This window comes from Canis lupus, chromosome 9, assembly GCF_003254725.2.
Source record: "Canis lupus dingo isolate Sandy chromosome 9, ASM325472v2, whole genome shotgun sequence".
NCBI classification, from domain to species: Eukaryota; Metazoa; Chordata; class Mammalia; order Carnivora; family Canidae; genus Canis; species Canis lupus.
This window is the reverse complement of record NC_064251.1, coordinates 16,754,654-16,772,875: the sequence shown is the minus strand read 5'-3', so window position 1 is coordinate 16,772,875 and position 18,222 is coordinate 16,754,654. Positions and strand designations below refer to the sequence as shown.

The 18,222-nt window shown below is 52.8% G+C and overlaps 1 protein-coding gene across 4 annotated transcripts in view; it reads right to left on the bottom strand.

Moving 5' to 3' along the window:
* The window catches only part of CRHR1 (corticotropin releasing hormone receptor 1), a 54,588-nt gene extending 36,940 nt beyond the window's left edge, over positions 1-17,648 (bottom strand). For 3 of the 4 annotated variants that reach the window (XM_025436661.3, XM_025436662.3, XM_049114631.1), the window contains exon 1: positions 17,529-17,648. In XM_025436661.3, coding sequence (XP_025292446.1) covers positions 17,529-17,561 — 33 coding nt within the window. In that variant the 5' untranslated portion in view covers positions 17,562-17,648. The remainder of the gene's footprint in view (positions 1-17,528) is intronic. The other variant, XM_035721220.2, reaches the window with a different exon arrangement.
* Between the last annotated feature and the right edge of the window lie 574 nt (positions 17,649-18,222).

Here is an 18,222-nt window from a genome sequence, read left to right as displayed (position 1 = left end):
CCATCAGAGAGGGAGGTGGGGGGGTCAGGATCTGACAGCTGCTGCCCATCCCCACCCCCCCAGGCCAGCGCGGTGGCTGGAATTGAAGCTGCCATCCCCATTCCCAGTGTGACTCTGGCATAAAGGTTAATCACACCCAGAAAATGCTTATTAGAGGTCATAAATAACTATGCTGCTGAAGCTCAGACCGCTCCTTAAGGCACAAAAGTGCAATTTCCTTTGATGGGATGATTGGGTAATTAACCTTTTAGGGAGGGTCTTGAAGGGCCACTGGAGGGAGAAGAGGGGTGGCTTGGAGGCATCAGCGGCTGCCCCGATCCCCTGAAAATTCATGATGAGCAAGGAGAAAGGCCTGCCTTCCCTCCCCTGGCATGACTACCTCTGACGCTGGGTTTGGGAGAACCCCCCAAGGCCCCAGGAAGACCTCTCATGGGGCCAGGGATAGAGCCACAGCCACATTCCAGCGTGAGCCCTCAGCGAGATCCCTCCTGCTTCTGCTGAGTTCTGAGCCCAGTCCTGCCATTGCTTTTGTGACTTTGGGTGAGTCACCTGGGCCCTCTGAGTGATGAGCTTATCTGCATCGCAGGGATGCGGGCCACTTAGGGAAAACACAGAGAGAGATGACATCTGAAATTTAAAGTTCTCCGCACATGTCCATGGGGTCACAATCACAACTCGGTCACTCTGGGCCTCAGAGTCTTTTTTGATTATCGAGAGAGTTGAACTAGAGCAGGGTTCCTGCAGTATCTATCTACCATCTATCATCTATAATAATGCCTTTCTTTATTCCTTTGTTCAATGGACACTTGGGCTGTTTCTATGTCTTGTATATGATGCTGCCATGAAACTGGGGTGCACATATCTCTTCGAGATAGTGATCTCATTCCCTTTAGACACATACCCAGAAAGTAGAATTGCTGTCTCATACAAAAGTTCTATGTTTAATTATCTGAGGAACCTCCATACTGTTTTCCATGCTTGCAGCACCAAAGTACATTCCCATCAACAGTGCACAGGGATTCCCTTCTCTTCACAGCCTGTCACTTGCTATTTCTTGTCTTTTGGAGTTTTATTGTTGTTGTTTTTAAGTAGGCTCCATGCCCAGCGTGTAGCCCAATGCAAGGCTTGAATTTACAGCCCTGAGATCAAGACCTGAGCTGAGATCAAGAGTTGAATGCTTGTGGATGTCCAATTTTCCCAGCACCATTTATTGAAGAGACTGTCTTTCTTCCAATGGATAGTCTTTCCTCCTTTATCGAATATTAGTTCACCATAAAGTTCAGGGTCCACTTCTGGGTTCTCTATCCTGTTCCACTGATCTATGTGTCTGTTTTTGTGCCAGTACCACACTGTCTTGATGACCACAGCTTTGTAGTACAACCTGAAATCTGGCATTGTGATGCCCCCAGATACGGTTTTCTTTTTTAAAATTCCCCTGGCTATTCGGGGTCTTTTCTGATTCCACACAAATCTTAAAATAATTTGTTCTAACTCTCTGAAGAAAGTCCATGGTATTTTGATAGGGATTGCATTAAACGTGTATATTGCCCTGGGTAACATTGACATTTTCACAATATTAACATCCACATGCAGAAGAATGAAACTAGACCACTCTCTTGCACCATACACAAAGATAAACTCAAAATGGATGAAAGATCTAAATGTGAGACAAGATTCCATCAAAATCCTAGAGAAGAACACAGGCAACACCCTTTTTGAACTCGGCCACAGTAACTTCTTGCAAGATACATCCACGAAGGCAAAAGAAACAAAAGCAAAAATGAACTATTGGGACTTCATCAAGATAAGAAGCTTTTGCACAGCAAAGGATACAGTCAACAAAACTAAAAGACAACCTACAGAATGGGAGAAGATATTTGCAAATGACGTATCAGATAAAGGGCTAGTTTCCAAGATCTATAAAGAACTTATTAAACTCAACAGCAAAGAAACAAACAATCCAATCATGAAATGGGCAAAAGACATGAACAGAAATCTCACAGAGGAAGACATAGACATGGCCAACATGCACATGAGAAAATGCTCTGCATCACTTGCCATCAGGGAAATACAAATCAAAACCACAATGAGATACCACCTCACACTGGTGAGAATGGGGCAAATTAACAAGGCAGGAAACAACAAATGTTGGAGAGGATGCGGAGAAAAGGGAACCCTCTTACACTGTTGGTGGGAATGTGAACTGGTGCAGCCACTCTGGAAAACTGTGTGGAGGTTCCTCAAAGAGTTAAAAATAGATCTGCCCTACGACCCAGCAATTGCACTGTTGGGGATTTACCCCAAAGATACAGATGCAGTTAAACGCCAGGACACCTGCACCCCGATGTTTATAGCAGCAATGTCCACAATAGCCAAACTGTGGAAGGAGCCTCGGTGTCCAACGAAAGATGAATGGATAAAGAAGATGTGGTTTATGTATACAATGGAATATTACTCAGCTATTATGACAAATACCCACCATTTGCTTCAACGTGGATGGAACTGGAGGGTATTATGCTGAGTGAAGTAAGTCAGTCAGAGAAGGACAAACAGTGTATGTTCTCATTCATTTGGGGAATATAAATAATACTGAAAGGGAATATAAGGGAAGGGAGAAGAAATGTGTGGGAAATATCAGAAAGGGAGACAGAACGTAAAGACTGTTAACTCTGGGAAACGAACTAGGGGTGGTAGAAGGGGAGGAGGGCGGGGGGTGGGAGTGAATGGGTGACGGGCACTGGGGGTTATTCTGTATGTTAGTAAATTGAACACCAATAAAAAATAAATTAAAAAAAAAAAGAGTTGAATGCTTAACTAACTGAGCCACCCAGGCGCCCCTTTCTTGTCTTTTTGATACTAGTCATTCTAACAGGTGATATTTCATTGTGATTTTGATTTGCAATTCCCTAATGATGAGTGAGTTTCTTTTTGATGTACCTGTTGGCCATTTGAATATCTTCTTTGGAAAAAATGCCTATTCAGGTTCTTTGTCAATTTTTAATTGGGTTATTTGTTTTTTTTTGCTATTGGGTTGTATACATTTCTTATATATTTTAGATATTAACCCCTTATCAGATATACGGTTTGCAAGGCATAGCCTGTTTTGAGCAAAGCCAAGAGAAGAAAATCTAAATGTGAAAAAGAGGACAGGTCATAAATCAGGATTTCTTTAAAAGCTGATTCCCCTGTTGCATTTAAAAATTAAGATCTGGGGGTGCCTGGATAGCTCAGTTGGTTGAGCTCCCAAGTCATGATTTTGGCTCAGATCATGCTCTTAGGGTCATAAGATTGAGCCTTGAGTTAGGCTCTGTACTCAGCAGGGAGTCAGCTTGCAATTCTCTCCCTCTCCCCCTCCCCCCACTCACACATGCTCTCTCTCTCTCAAATAAATAAATAAATCTGTAAAAAAAAAAATCCTAGGATCTGGTTTGTAGAAATAAACATATATCCGGTCAACTCTTCAGAAATCTGTCTGTGCCTACAGCACATACATCTATAGATACAGAATGATGGTGCGGGGGAGAAGCAGGGCCCAAGTGCAGTCATGGGGCACGGGGATGCCAAGCAGGGGGTCACTGGGGGCTAGGATGGCAGGCTGCACCCCAGCAGAACTGAGACCCTCCAGGGTGAGTTTTCTGATCCATGTGGAGGCGCCCTGAAGACTAGCCAGGGTGAAAGTAGACTTGGAACAAAGGACAGCAATGCTGTGCACATTTTCTCTGCCCTCTTGATTGCCCAAGGCCTTTGCCCCCTGTGTGGCCTCACTTCCCCATCCTGCCCAGACAAGGTCCTCCCCTGACAGCCTCTTTCTAGGACAGCCATAGCCTGTCCCCACCTCAAGGCAAAGAGCCTGTGCTTTCCCCCAAAGTGGGTGTGAAGTGAAAGATTATTCTCGGCAGATGAGAAATAATTTATTGTTACATTTAATTAACTTAAATTGCTGGTGTGCAGAGAGGAAAAAATGGAAAGGAAAATCTTCTGCCTACAGATCCGGGAGGGGGGCTCACCCGGGGGGTTCCTCCCTTCCACCCCTTCTCCCTGGGGCTCCCTTCCCCTTCTCCCTGCTATGTCACTCCTCTGCTCCCCTAATGAGTCCCCTTGGCACTGCCGAAAGCAGTGGGGGCCTGCTTCACCCACCCCTGCAAGACCTCAGCTCTGGATTTACACAGACTGCTCCCAGGACCCTGGATACACCTTCCATTGAATTCTAAGCTCCCTGAGGGCAGGGCTTGTGTTCGGCTGCCTTTGGACCCTCAGTGGGGCCTCGGGCAGAGTAGGCTTCACTATACCCGAATGAATAAATGATGGGCTGAATGAAAGAAAGAACAGGTGGATTTCTACTCTGCCTCCTTTGACCATAGAGTCCCTTTGTCATTCCCACCAGGACACCTATTCCTCATTTTCCTGCATCTCTTTTCTTCCAGCCGCCAGGCTCTCTGCTCTCTCTTGGAGGGGTTCCTAGTTCCTTAGAGGGGTGTGCTGAAGGGAAAAAGCATCTGGCGGTGGGAAATGTAGTGCTGAGATCTTATCCTGACTCTGGCAAACTCACTCTGTGGACAAGTCACTCCCTTGCCCCTTTTCCTGCCTCAGGTTCCTCATCTTTAAAATGAAGAGGGCAGTGTGTTCCGTACATGCCTTTCCAGGTCTGAAAACGCTCTGCAGAATGTACAGGAGAGTAGAAATCAGACCTCTAGGGCCAGAGAAATCCACACGGGGATCTTTGATCAGCCCCTTCCTACTTGTGTGACCTTGGGTGACTTAACTTCTCTGAGCCTCAGTCTCCCCATCTGTAAATGGGGCTAATAGGGAGGAAAGTTACACTACAAAACTCTTGAAGAGAATCAACAATATGGTACATTTAAAAGAGCATGGGCACGTGATATCATGAGCACTGGCTGTTCTTTACCTCTGAAACCAATAATACATTATATGTGAATTAATTGAATTTAAATAAACTAAGGTTAAAGTAAAAAAAAATAATAAAACTAAAAACAGCATGGGGCAGAACACAGAGTAAGCAGTTGACAGATGGCAATGAGAACTCTCATTCGATTTTGTGCAAGTGGCTTCCTTCCTGACTGGGCCTTTCTCTCCAGAAGCACTCCTGGACGGATCCCCTGCCCACCCGGGGCATGTGCACCTACTATCCAGCACCACTCCACCCCAGGGCCCAGCAGCCACCTGTGAAAGTGGGATGTGCCTCTCCCTCGGGATTTGCTGGGCACCGTGCCCCAAGTTCTGCTGACCTTCCAGCCTGGTCTGCTTGCCTTTTCTGCTTCTCACGCATTCTTTCTCTCCCCCTCTTTGTAGGGCTCCCCCTCAGATTCACTCATTAGTATCTTCCCCTAGCTCGTGCCTTCCAGCCTCCCTGCCTCCCTCCCACCCACCTTCCTCTCTCCACTGCTCTTAGCCTCTCCAGCTCTTCCTCCCTCCTCCTTCCCTCCTCCCTCCCTCCTTTCCTTCCTTCCTCTAAATTCCAGCTTTTGTTGAAGGCTTGCACAGTGCCAGACTCTGATTTTTCACATCAATTCCTGCTCAACCCAAAGAAGTTGGAGATTTTACTCTCTTCCCATTGCACAGATAACAAACTGAGGCATACACAGATAGTAGGTAACCTGTTCAGGGTCACTTACTGCTACATAACTGGAGAGCCTGGGATGGAAGCTGTGTTCCAGGGCTGGGATGGTGGCCCAGGATGGGACAGCCTGTTTCCCTGCCCGCCCTGCTTGTCCTGCCTCCCTTCCTGCTCCCCATCCCTCAGCATGGATCCCCCAGAAGAGGAGGTACAGGTTTCCTTTGCTTCTGATCTCTAGCTCTGGGCTACAGCCTGGCTCCCCAAGAGCTGGCAGTGGGAATTGGTGGTCGGGGAGGGCAGGTAGACACGGGTCGGATACTCTTAGGGAATTCAGGAAGGATTGAGTTTGGTTCTTGGAGACAAGTGGAACCAGGCCAGGACTCTGATCCAGCCCCTTGCTCCTGGGAGCTGTGAGTGGCTCCCAGACACTGGGAAACCATTCCTGAGGGCGTGGGAGAGGCATCTGCTACTCTGGGAGATAGAGCCGAGGTGGTGGGGACATGGTGCGAAGACACCAGCTACGCAGGTGTCACTATCAGCTGGGCCCTCGGCTTAGCCGCTCCCTGACAAGTGTGAATTGAGGAGGATTTCAGTGTCAGCATAAAAGGGATGTCCTTTAAGAAGCTACATTTTAAAGGGGATGTGAAGAGGACCAGGAAGGCAGAGTGAAATCATCTGACGTGTGGAAATCAGGTTCTATTAGAAAACTGCTAAAGGTTTTGAGGCTGTTTTTTTTCTGGAGAAGCAACTGCCTTCCAGACCAGGAGGTATTGGTTTAAAGGGGCTTCTGGACCACCAAACCACACTGAGCAGGGTAATTTAGGGCAGAGATTAGGAACAACCATACTATCGTCCATAAGATAGACAATGGCCCTGTTTCTTTGTCTGCAAAATAAGTGAATTAGATGAAGTCAGAAGTTTCCAGACAGTCCTTGGCATCTGGGAGATAGAAATTTCTATTTCTCAGGCTTCATCCTTGAGATTCAGGTGCAGCAGGCCTGAGGGAAACTCAGAAGTCTAGGTTTTAATGCCCTCCAGGTGATTCTGCAGGGCCACCAGAACTGAGGGGGTAGCTGAACTAGCTCAGTGGTTCTCGACAGGGGGCAATCTTGTCTCCCATGAAACATGTCTGGAGACATTCTTGGTCACCACAACCGGAGGAGTGCCACTGGCGTTTAGTGGCTAGAGGCCAGGGCTGCTGCTCTACATCCTCAAATGCACAGGACAGCCCCCACAGCGAAAAATGACCTGGCCCCAAATGTCAGTCATGCGGACACTGGGAACGCCTGTGCTGGAGGGTTTTGTAGCTTCCTCTCAGATCTGAAGACATGCACCTGCCGGCCCATGATGGAAGCTGGCAGGGGGAATAGCAGGTGGGGAAGAAAGGGGGACCCTGGAAAGAATGGGGGAACAAAGGAGACAGGTCTGCAGGACAAAAAGAGGCCCTGATCTCCCTCTATCCAGCAAATGCCCCGTGGGACCTTGGACCAGTCACTCACTCACCTCCTGGCCTCGGGCTGAAAGCAGGGGACCCGTGGGAATGATGGCACCTGGCCAGCTGGGCAGATGGGAGGTTGTTCCCCTTACTGTGGTCCTGGTGATGCCCAGTGGGGGTGTGCAGCCAATGCTTGAAAACTAGCAGCACAGGAAAGGGCGAGTGGCAGTCTCTTCCCTAAAACCAGGGAACAAGGCTCACCCAGACGAGGCTCCAGGGCCGCATGGGCCTTGGGCCACCACCCGTGGAGGCGGGAGGCAGAGTTGGGCCCTGGAGCAATGCAGAAGTCAGGTTCCCTTATCCTGGGCAAGCCCAGGGCCAAGGGGTACAACCAACGTGGGGCTGACTTCTGTGAGCTTTGGGGTGAGCCCACCACAGAGGAAGGGCTTCCCTTGTCTCGCCACAGCTCAGCGACCACGAAGGTCAGGAGTCTTCCCCAGAAATCAGTGACAAAGTGCAGGTTGGTGAGTGAGAAGCAGGAGGGGAAGGGGCCCACACAGAATTGCCAGGGGCAAGGGCTCCGAGGAAACCAAATGTTTCCATCCTCCTGGCCATGAGCTGCTCCTGCTTCAGTCCCCCAGCCCCCCACCCCCCCATCCCACCCCCACGGCCAGAAGACAGCCGCTCTGTCCCCGGAGTCCTGACGGCAGGAGGCGCACACGTGCAGAGCATGGCCGGCAGCCCAGCTCCCCAGAAAAGTGAACCAGGGATTCCAGGTCATAAATTCCGGCCCCAAAGGAGGGTTTTAGGCGGTTCGCAAAGGGAAGTTGGGTTGGGTGCTGGGCTGAAAAGCGTGTGTCACTCGGAGTAAGCATTTGGAAACATTGATGTGACTTGTCCTCGCTCAGACATCCTCACATGTTGTCAATAGATGCATCTCATCGAACAGGGTTAGACCAATTCAGATGCTGTCCACCTCTCCAGGGCAGGCGTGTGGTACAGGCTGCACAGTCATCACATGCAATGGGGCCAGGTGCCAGCCTGCCATAGATTAGAAAAATCCATGGGGTCCTTCCCCACAGCCCGTTTGAGAAGCCCTACCTTAGCTGGAGGAAAGCAAACTGGCTTATCATGGAGGCCCCATGGAGGAGGCGCCCTGGTTGGGGCCAGTGTCCAGGGAGGCAAGAGGCTAGAGGGGCACCCCCCCTCGCCCGCCCCCATAAAAGCAGCAGGTCTCACTCAGTGCATTTTACTGGGGGCGGGCCCCTCACTACATAGCATTTCCTCCTTTATTTTCCTTCATGGTCCAGAGGAGGACCAAGCCGGGGAGGCTGTGTGACTTGCCCAGGGTTACCCAGGCAGGACGTAGCAGAGCTCACTCCAGCCACAGGCCCCCTGCCCCCTTGGCTTTAGCGACAGTGCTCCTTCCTCGGGGGTGCTCGGCTTCTCAGGGGCGCACATGTGCCCTGCCATGGCACCTGCGCCCTGCATGTCACAACCTGGCAGCAGCATTAATGGCAGGGCTATGGGGACCCAGCAAACTGGAGAGAGAGAGAGAGAGAGAGAGAGACACACCAGAGGTTGCCCCAACCCTTAACATAAGGACCTGGGGGGTTGGGATGTGAACTGAAAGACAGGATCCCCAGGCCCACTCCCATCCTCTGGTGTCCTCTGCCCCCTTCTGTCTTGCCTGGTTATTCCTGCCTTGTTACCAGCAGAACCGGGCCAGCGCTGCAGAGGGAACCCCAGGCACCACCATGCCTCCTCCTCGGCCCCTGCTTGGGGACCAGCGCCCTGCTGTCTGAAGACCCCAGGTTCTGAAAGGGTTCTTGCCCCTTTGTCCTCAGCCCAGCTCCAAATCTCCCTCCAGCAACGTTTCCCACCAACCCTGCCCAGAACCCCTCAAGAAGCCAAATGCTGCCCTGGCTTTCACACGTAGACAAACGTCCCCAGTGCTGCGGGGATGGGGGTGGAACACAGGGCAGGACTGGAATTGCTCGATGTTCCTAAGTGGCGCCGACAGCGTGGCACTCGATGCGCCATTGAGTCATAAATCCACACGCAGAGGCAGAGGAACTATCTGTCTAGCTTGTCATTTCTGTGTCTCCTGTCGCCATAGCACCTCCACGCGCACAGACAAACGTGCAGCAGGGAGCAGGAACCAGGAGGTGCCCTCCCCCAAGTTCCGCATCTGTGGTGTGCTGTGCCGGCGTGGGGCACTGGCCTAGGTGCCGGGGACCTTTGATTTTGTTTTTAAGGGACTCCTCCTGGAGCTAGCAGAGCTCAGAATCTATGGGAGGAACAAGGGCTCAGGGGATATGAGTGACTAGGGGTCTGTCTGGGGTCTGGTTAGCAATCGTTTTGAGCCTTCTGTGGGGGGCAGGGGTCACACCAAAGAACCACAGGGTCTCCTGTTGTTTGAGAGCCCACCATGAGCTAGAGGCTCACACCAGGGGGAGGAGACACAGCAAGCACAGAAACAACCAGTGAGGGACACACTTGGATTGGAGGGCTTCCTGGAAGAGGTGGTAGGGATAGTTCAGGAAGACTTTGGGGGACATAGCAGACAGGACTGGTGCAGAGACTGGAGGGCAGCCCCACAAGGAGCAACAGCATGGCCAAAGGCAGGGTAGCCATTAGAAATGAGTCTTCTGGGGGTGAGGAGTGGGTAGAAAGGAGGACAGTGTGACTGGGTGGAGGGCCAGAGGATGGATGGATGCCCGGAGTGTCTGATTCTTTCACCTCTAGAATGGGGCAGGAGGACTTAGTAGGGCCGTGTCTGTGGGGCCAGGCACAGAGGCAGCTCAGTACACAGCACATCTGGCCAAGAGAAACTGGGTGAAGAGAAAGGCAGGAGGAGGGGGGAAGGGCAGGGGCTCAGACCAAGTCCAAGGACACAGGCCTCCCTCCGAGGGCCAGCCTCTCAGCCTCCGAGCCAGGCATGTGTGGCCCAGGGAGTGACCATGGAGACTGTCCACCTGTTGTGAGCCCGCAGCCCAGCCCCCGGGTGCCCAGCTGCCCCTCTGGGAGTCTCCTCTAGCCCTGGCCTCAAGCTGGTGGCTGCCACACACCAGCCTTGCTGGCTTAACTGTACTTGGAGAAGACAGGATGGGGCAGTGACCATCTGAGGGGGTAGCAGGTGGGGGCATGCTATTGCAAATGCTGCAACAGTGGCTCACTCCCTGGAATTCTGGGGTGTGTGCATGAAAGAGACAGACCGACATACAGACCACACACTGGGGGGCAGGTTAGAACCACAAAGGCAGCAGGTTCGGTTCCTTCTGAACTTAGGGAGGGGACCTCAGCCCTGGGGGCAGCGGGAGGCTGGTGAGGGTAAGGGGAGAGCTCCTTTCTACGCACAAGCATCAGCGGCCTCCGCAGTGAGCCTCAGAGCATCTCTGCTCTCCTGGGTTCTCTGGTCAGCTGACCAAGGCACCAAGCAGAAGGCTGGGGACAGAGGGTGATGATTCTTATAAGAAATGAAGAGGGATGGGGCACCTGGGTGGCACAGTCGGTTAAGCGTCTGCCTTTGGCTCAGGTCACCATCCCAGGGTTCTGGGATGGAGCCTCATGTCAGGCTCCCAGCTCACCAGGGAGCCTGCTTCTCCTTCTCCCCCGCTTGTGCTGGTGTGCTCTCCGTGCTCTCTCCCAATCTCTCTCTCAAATAAATAAATAAATAAATAAAATCTGAAAGAAAGAAAGAAAGAAAGAAAGAAAGAAAGAAAGAAAGAAAGAAAGAAAGAAAGAAAGAAATGAAGAGGGAAAATGCTATCTCTGGCCTCAGAAGCAGGGGCACACATTCCCTGGGCTGGTAGGGAGTACAAAAGCACAAAGCAAGAATGACCCAAAATGACCCGCAGTTCTTTTTTCTTGCTTCCACCTCTTTCTCTCTTTTCTTTTCTTTCTCCCTTCTTCCCTTCCTTCTTCTCATCCTCTAGACCTTTCTGTCCTGATCTCTCTCTCTCATGCCGACTTTAGCCAGTGGTACCCACTTCTGCGTCACCTTTAGGTTCTGTCTCTGTCTGCCTCTCGCTGTCTTCTGCAGGCCCCCATCTTATATAATAAAACTGTTCACCCTGAACAGCCCCATGGCCTGCAGGGCCTTTGCTTCTGTTAGTGCGATGGGGGAGGGGGACCAGGAGAGGGGGCCTGGACCACTGAGAATGGTGTCTTAGGCAACTCAGGGCTTTCCCTCCACCCTCCCCCAGGGTAGCCACACCCCTCCTGGACCCAGTCTCCTCCCCCAGCCTGCAGAGTTCAGCCCTGCATCCCTCTCCCCCCCTGCTCTGTCTGGTCCCCATGCTGTCAGGGCTGGCACCTCTGGAAATGACCAGACCCTTCCCACACTCTACTGGAGGGAGGCTGGGGAAACACGGATCAAAGGAGAGAAGGTCCCTGCCGTAAATGAAATGTTGCAGCCGTCTCTTGCCCTGGCCCATCACCCAGGCTCTTGGGCTCCAGGTACCTGCCAGGCACGCTGAGCAGTACATTGTCCCAGAGGCCCTGCCTCCCAGGTCCTGAAGGCTCAACTAAGTCTCCCACTGTGCCTCAGGATAGCCCCACTACCTCTTAAAACTCCAAATTGTAGTCTGACAGCCTAGAACAAGGCTAGGAAAGCAGCTGGACCAGTCTGGCCAGTTTCTGTCCTGGACTCTGACCTAGGTGCCCTGGCTCCCAGTCAGGTTGGCTAGAGGTTGGAAACAGATTGACCCTAAGAACCCCTCCTCAAAGCACCTCACTGGGGCTGCTCCCTGAGGGCCCAGGGGGGCCAGAGTGGGATCATGAAACTGCCTGTGTTTATAGGGCAGGCAGGGTACTCACAAATATCTTCATCTGTCCCTGAAACAGTTTCATGGCTGCTGCGTGGACGGTTGGCCAAAGAACACGTCTGGCGAGAGCATCTGAGTTGGCAGTTCTGTGTACACAGGACCCATCTCCCAGAAATGCATCTCAACGTGGCCATTTCACAGAAAAGGAGGTTTATGTCTGTGCTCCCCAAGGCTTCCCCCACTACACTGCCTCACCTTCTTCATTTGCTGAAGCAGATACCATTGAGTCTGGAAAGGAATGGTTAATAATCTGATGCTTAATAGACTCCAGCTAGTTGCTTTAGAAATAATTGCATCAGTGAGTTAATCATTTTGTAGTACCCTCCCTACACGTCTCTACTTTTATTATCAAATGTTTTTACGTGTCAGATGTTCAGAGGGATAATCACAGGCCCCTTTGTCCTTTGACCTTTGTGTTCAGCTGACAGCCGGTGACTCCATCCCTTCTCCTCAGGGACTGTGAGAAGGACTCTGGGACAGGAGGAGATTCTCCATTGCCAAGCACTCCCTTCTCCACCTCCCATTCCCTCATCTCTCCTTTGATGGTCTTCTTTGGATTGATAAAATTTGGTAAGATTTATTACGTGACTACTCGAGCTAATTATTTATTAAGCCAGACACTGTGCAATTGTGCTTAATTTCACACCTGACATCTCGTGAAATCATTAGGATTAATCTCATAAAGTGGGTACTATTTTCTCCCTTTTTGCAGATGAAGAAACTGAGGTTCAGAGTGATAACCTAACTTGCCTGGAGCCCACATCTGCTTCACCTGATGTTCCCACCCATGCAAGAAGATGCTGACTGCCACATTGGGCAGAAGTGAGGGCTGGCTGGCCAAGAGCAAGTCTGAAGACAAGCGCTGAGAAAGGACTCGGTGATGTTAGTTCCAAGGGACTCTGAGAATCTAAGTAAACAGGAGTCATTTGTAATTAAGAAATTCATTCTTTGAATGTAAAACTACAGCTAAAAATGAGACTTGGCCTTAGCTCCAAAATGGGTTCACTCATCCTTTCGTTGATTCCATGGTTGATTAGAAGAGAGTCAGAGCTGGGATTGATCACCCCACCTCTCTCTGCACCGAGAAGGAAACATGAAAGACCCCAGGTCACCCAGCTACCAACTAGCTGTCCTCCAGACACAGCAAAGGCGATAGAGCCAAGGCTCTACCCTCCATGGATCCTCTAAATCACTGGGGTGCTGCGTTGGCTGTTTGTTGCTTGCTCTCTGCCTGCCTGCCTTTCTCCTTTCCATTTTTAAATAGTGGGCTTAAGGGGCAGTTCCAGTTTTCTGCATCAGGCATGGCTTTTCTTTGTTTCTTTTCTTCTTCCTTTTTTTTTTTTAAAAAAAATTTATTTATTTATTTATTCATGAGAGAGAGAGAGAGAGAGGCAGAAACACAGGAAGAGGGAGAAGCAGGCTCCATGCCGGGAGCCCGATGCGGGGACTCCATCCCGGGACTCCAGGATAGCACTCTGGGCCAAAGGCAGGCACCAAACTGCTGAGCCATCCAGGGATTCCCCCCCCACACCTTTTTTTTAAGAGGGGGTGGTAGGGAGGGACAGAGGAAGAGGGAGAGAGAGAGAATCTCAAGAAGGCTCCTATGCCCAGCACGGAGTCCGCAGGGCTTGATCTCAAGACCCTGAGACCAGGGCCTGAGCTAAAATCAAGAGTCCGACGCCTAACCGACTGAGCCACCCAGGTGCCCTGAGGTGGCTCTTCTGCTACGGTGGTTTTGACATGACATCTGCATCTCGTGGGAGCCAGCAACAGATCCACTCTGATCATACAATAGTAAACTGGAAGGAGCAACAATAATGCCATCCATCCAATCAACAAACATTTGTGAAATGGCTACTACGTGCAGTGGATTATCAGGTTCGGTGCTGTGAAAAGTGAAAGATGCAAAATGCTATATATTGAGCATCCAAAGGCCCTTCCTAGTTGCTTTCCTGCATTATCCCATTTCGTCTGAAGAGCAGTCACCTTGCAACTTTTTCTGAAAACAAACTGTGCCAAGTGCTATTTCAGGTACTTTCTGCATATGAACCCTCTCATCCTTACCTCAGCCTTGCGGGTAGGTATTGCCTCCATTTCATAGCTGGAGATGCTCAAGCTCACACAGAGTACTGAGTCCAAGTACCAAGGTCCCACAGCTGGGGAGGAACAGAGCTGGGAAGTGAATCTACTGCACCTCACTCTTCCTGTGTAAGGTCATGGCTCTAAGCAGTGTTTGGAAACAGATCTTGCACAGAGAAGTGAAAGGTACCAGGTAATCTAATTCAATACCCCTGTTGACAGAGAAACTGTGGCAGGGAAGGTGACCTGCCTTAAGTCACACAGCTGATTGGAGGCACAGTTAAAACCGAAGTCAGGTTTGCCAAATCCCTTTGGGGGTCCTTCCACCCCCAAAACTGCTGAAATAATCGGCCCTGTGCCTAACACCTTCCTTCCAGGCCACACCATGGCTGGGGCCGGGGCCCATGGCCTTGGCACACATTGTGGGCACGGCATGTGTCATGGGCGCCTGAAGTGCTGCCGGGGGCACCGTGGACCCCCCCAAACTCCTTCTTCTGTGCAGCTGAACCCCGCTAGCTGATGATGCTCTCTGAGGAGCAAATGTCAGAGAGGGTGAGAAATGGATTTTCCACTTGAGCTGATCCTCACTGGCTCTGGGTCAGTGTCCTGCTTTTCCATGGGTCTGTACCCTCCTTGAAAACTGGACTGACCTCCCCCTGGAGACTTATATAGAATCCGAAGGGCCCCGGCTGGCTTTCAGCTCTGCTCTCCTACTTTGTACCTGGTCTGTGGCAGCCCACGGCCCCACCCTGGGCTCACTCTTTTGCCCTCCTGCCAATGCTCCCCTCAAAAAGTGGCTCCATGTTATCTGTCAAAAAAGAACTTGAAATAGTCCAAATGCGCGCCAGTATAGGATCCAAAGTGTATCCACTCACAGGCAACATGCAGGTGTTGACAAGCTCCCTCTGGAGGCTCAGGAATCACATGGGACAGACGTGGGCCGTGACACAGTAAGACGATGTGCCCAATGGTAACGAGAGTGCCCAAACCTGCACTTGAGAAAGGGCCTACAGGGATTATCTCAAAAATGATCGCACAGCTGTGTTAGGAGGGTAAGGAGGTAATAATTGCTCCCTCTGATTTCTAGACTTTGTGTGACACTGCTAGATAGCTCTTATGATAAGAACAATAATAGCAATAATAAAACCAGCGCCGCCTTCAGAACTCAATCTCCTTTCTATCCCTCTAGGCTTTGCCTTCTCCACCCTCACACCTGGAGCCCAACCTGGAGCCCACCATTGGGAGCCACACTCAGGTCTCCCTACGAGGAGCTGCAGCTGGTGGGTAGCTGACCCAGAGGTGCTCAATTTCCCTCTCTCCTGGAGGCGGAGACAGTCTCACCGTCTCTTCCTCTGCATCCACTTTCCCCCCAGCCCCCTGTAACTAGGGCAGTGCAAGCCTCACAATAAGGGCCCCAGAGTGAGTCCTTTCCCAACGCTGGGTGACCTGCTGGGGACCAAGCTGGATGTTGGATTAACTCCTCTAGATTCAAACTAACAGAACTACCTGAGCTCTCATCTGGCAGAGGTCTAGGGTGAGATTTAAGTGGTTTAGAATATTCGCTGATTGAAGCTAACAAAACAAACCCTTGGAACAACAGTGCCTGGGTTTGAATTCTGGTCCCACTACTCACTAGGCTGTGTGACCTTGAATAAGTTACTTAGCTTCTCTGTACCTCAGTAATAATCCCTACATCCTAGGGCTGTTATGAAGACTACGTGACTTAATATTTGCAAAGCAGGTAGAACAACACCCAGCAACTCATACATGCTAATAAATAGAAGAAAAAAGTAATTATTTAATTGAAACCAGCATTAGCTGCCCATTCATTCACTGCCTCTTACTCATTCGGTATTTACTGAACACCTACTGAGTTCATTAGGCCAGACATAAAGGACACACACCTCACCATCTAGTAGGAGAAACACACACGAAATAACAACAGGAAAAAAAAAAAGTCTTTTTCTTTTCTTTTAGAAAAACGTGACAATTCTAAGCAGAGAATGGCACAGGATTCTAAGAAAGAACGGAGAAAGAACATTTACCTATTACCATGTAATCTTAAAAAAAACAAAACAAAACAAAAAACCCAAACCTATAGTTCAATTCTTTGAATCCATTTAAAAGATCCAATTCAGTCTGATTAGTGAATTCAGAGCAAGGTTGGGTACACACTAGCCTTCCGGAAAATATTCCCCATTTAATGCCATCTATTCAATCTCCCTCGATGTTTTTCTTCCTCCCTCCCTCCCCGGTCCCCTGATTACCCAGAAAATAAGTCTCTGGGTTCACCCCTGGTCCTCAGTTAACGGGTGGGGGAGGGGATACGGGTTCAATCAGACCAACCCTCAGCCGTTTTGTTTTTAAAAACCTCTGATAAATATTTGGGAGGGGAGGGAGGGAGAGAGGCTGGAGACAGCCTCAGTAACTGGTAACGTCTCCACTGCCCAACTGGCAGCTGTTACATTTTAAAATTTTGGTGGTTTCACTCAAACCACTGTGAGCTGGTATATCGTACAGTTGGTTTAATAACTGATGGAAAAATGAAATTCAGTCAATCCGCACCCCTCCCCCAAATCCATTCGATTCTTTTCAGTGTAATCGCTTTTGAACGCCCTGAGCCGGGTCAAGCTGGTGTGGTCGGTGTTTGCAGCCCAGGTCGTCCGCAGCGACCCTGCAGTCCGGGGCGCCGGGCAGCGGTGCCGGGCCCACCGACCTCTCCCTCCGGTGCGGCTCCCGCGCCTGCACCCGGCGAGCCCAACCGCTTAGGGACGCGCTCGGCGCTGGGAGAGGCGGCTGCAGCCGCCCGCGGGCCGGACCGACGACACCCCCGGCCCTGCCCCCTGCCCCCTGCCCCGGCGGACGCAGCCCGCGGGCACTCCCGGTCGCCCCCGAACTTCGGCCGGCAAACACTGCGTGTGCGGTCCGGTGACTTTTCCTGAACTCGGGGCGCCGGGGTCGCGTCGCCGGCCCGGGCACAGGAGAGGCGGGCGCGGCGCGGGGACCCGCGAGGGCAGGGCTCGGGCAGGGCTCGGGCAGGGCTCGGGCAGCGAGCGCGGGGCGCCAGCCCGCCGGCCGCAGCGCAGGAACCGCGGCCGCCGCCGGTGCTCCGTCTCCTGCCCGGGGAACGCGATGTGGACCGAAGGCTGGGAGACACGGGGGACATTCATCTCCCCGACTCGCAGCTCTCGGAGCAGGGGAAGGGGCAGGAAGGAGCTCCCCAGAATGGAGCGGGGGCGGGCGCAGTGGGGGAGCCTCCGAGAGGGTGCTGGGGCCGCTGGGGAGCCAGCCCCTCTCCAGATCCTCCAGCACCGCGGTCGGGGTCTGCACCGCGGACAGGGGGCGGTGGATCCAAGTTTTCGCTCCCGCAGCCGAAAGCGATGCTCCGCACGGAGCCAGTGGCCCGGGTGGGCGGACCCCTTCCTCCGTCAACATCCCAGCAGCTTCGCCACAATGATGCCTTTTTTTCTCCGGAGTCCTCCCCGCCCCCGCCACGCCGGCTCCAGAGGTCCGGGGACGGGGACCCGTGCCCAGCCCTGCCGGTGACCCCATCACTCCCGCAGCCGGGATGGGGGCGCCCGCGCTCGAGCGAGGACCGGCTCGCTCTTACCTTGACGAGCCGGAGCTGCGGGCGCCGTCCCATCGTCGGGCTCGCTCGGTCACCGTCCCGGGCGCCGGGGTCCCTCGGACATCCCAGGGGGGCCGGCCAGCCGCGGCGGGCTGGGGCGGGCTGGGGCGGGCTGGGCCGCCGGGCTCCCGCGTCGCTGCCCGGCGCCGAGGTGCCCGGCCCGGCCCCGCGGCTCCCGCGCTGCCGACCCCGGGCAGGTCCCGCCGCCGTCTCCTGACTCAGCCCGGCCGGCAGCCGCCTGGCGTCCCCGCCGCCTCCCCCTCGGTCCGCGCAGCTCCCCGCCTCGACTCCCCGCCCCCTCGCCTGGCGTCCCCTCCCCGCTCCAGCCTCCTGTCCCCTCCCCTCCGGTCCCTCCTCCGCGCCGCGCCCCTCGGCTCGCTCCCCCTCGCCTCCTCCGCCCCCACCCCTCCCCCGCGGGCTCCCCGCGCCCCCGCGGTGCTGACCCCCTTTCCCTGCGCGCGGGGTTGCGGCAGGCGGCGGGACGCACAGGCAGCGGTGGCGGCCGCCGCAGCCCGGGATGGGGGGGCGGGGGCGGGGGACCCAGCAGCCTCCCGCCTCCTGCCTCCCGCCTCGCGCGTGGCCTGAGGTCGGGGCTTGGCAAGTCCAGGGAGCCTGGGGGGCACCGGGGGGGCTCAGGTGAGTCCGTGAGAGCGAGAGGATTGGAGACTGTAGAACA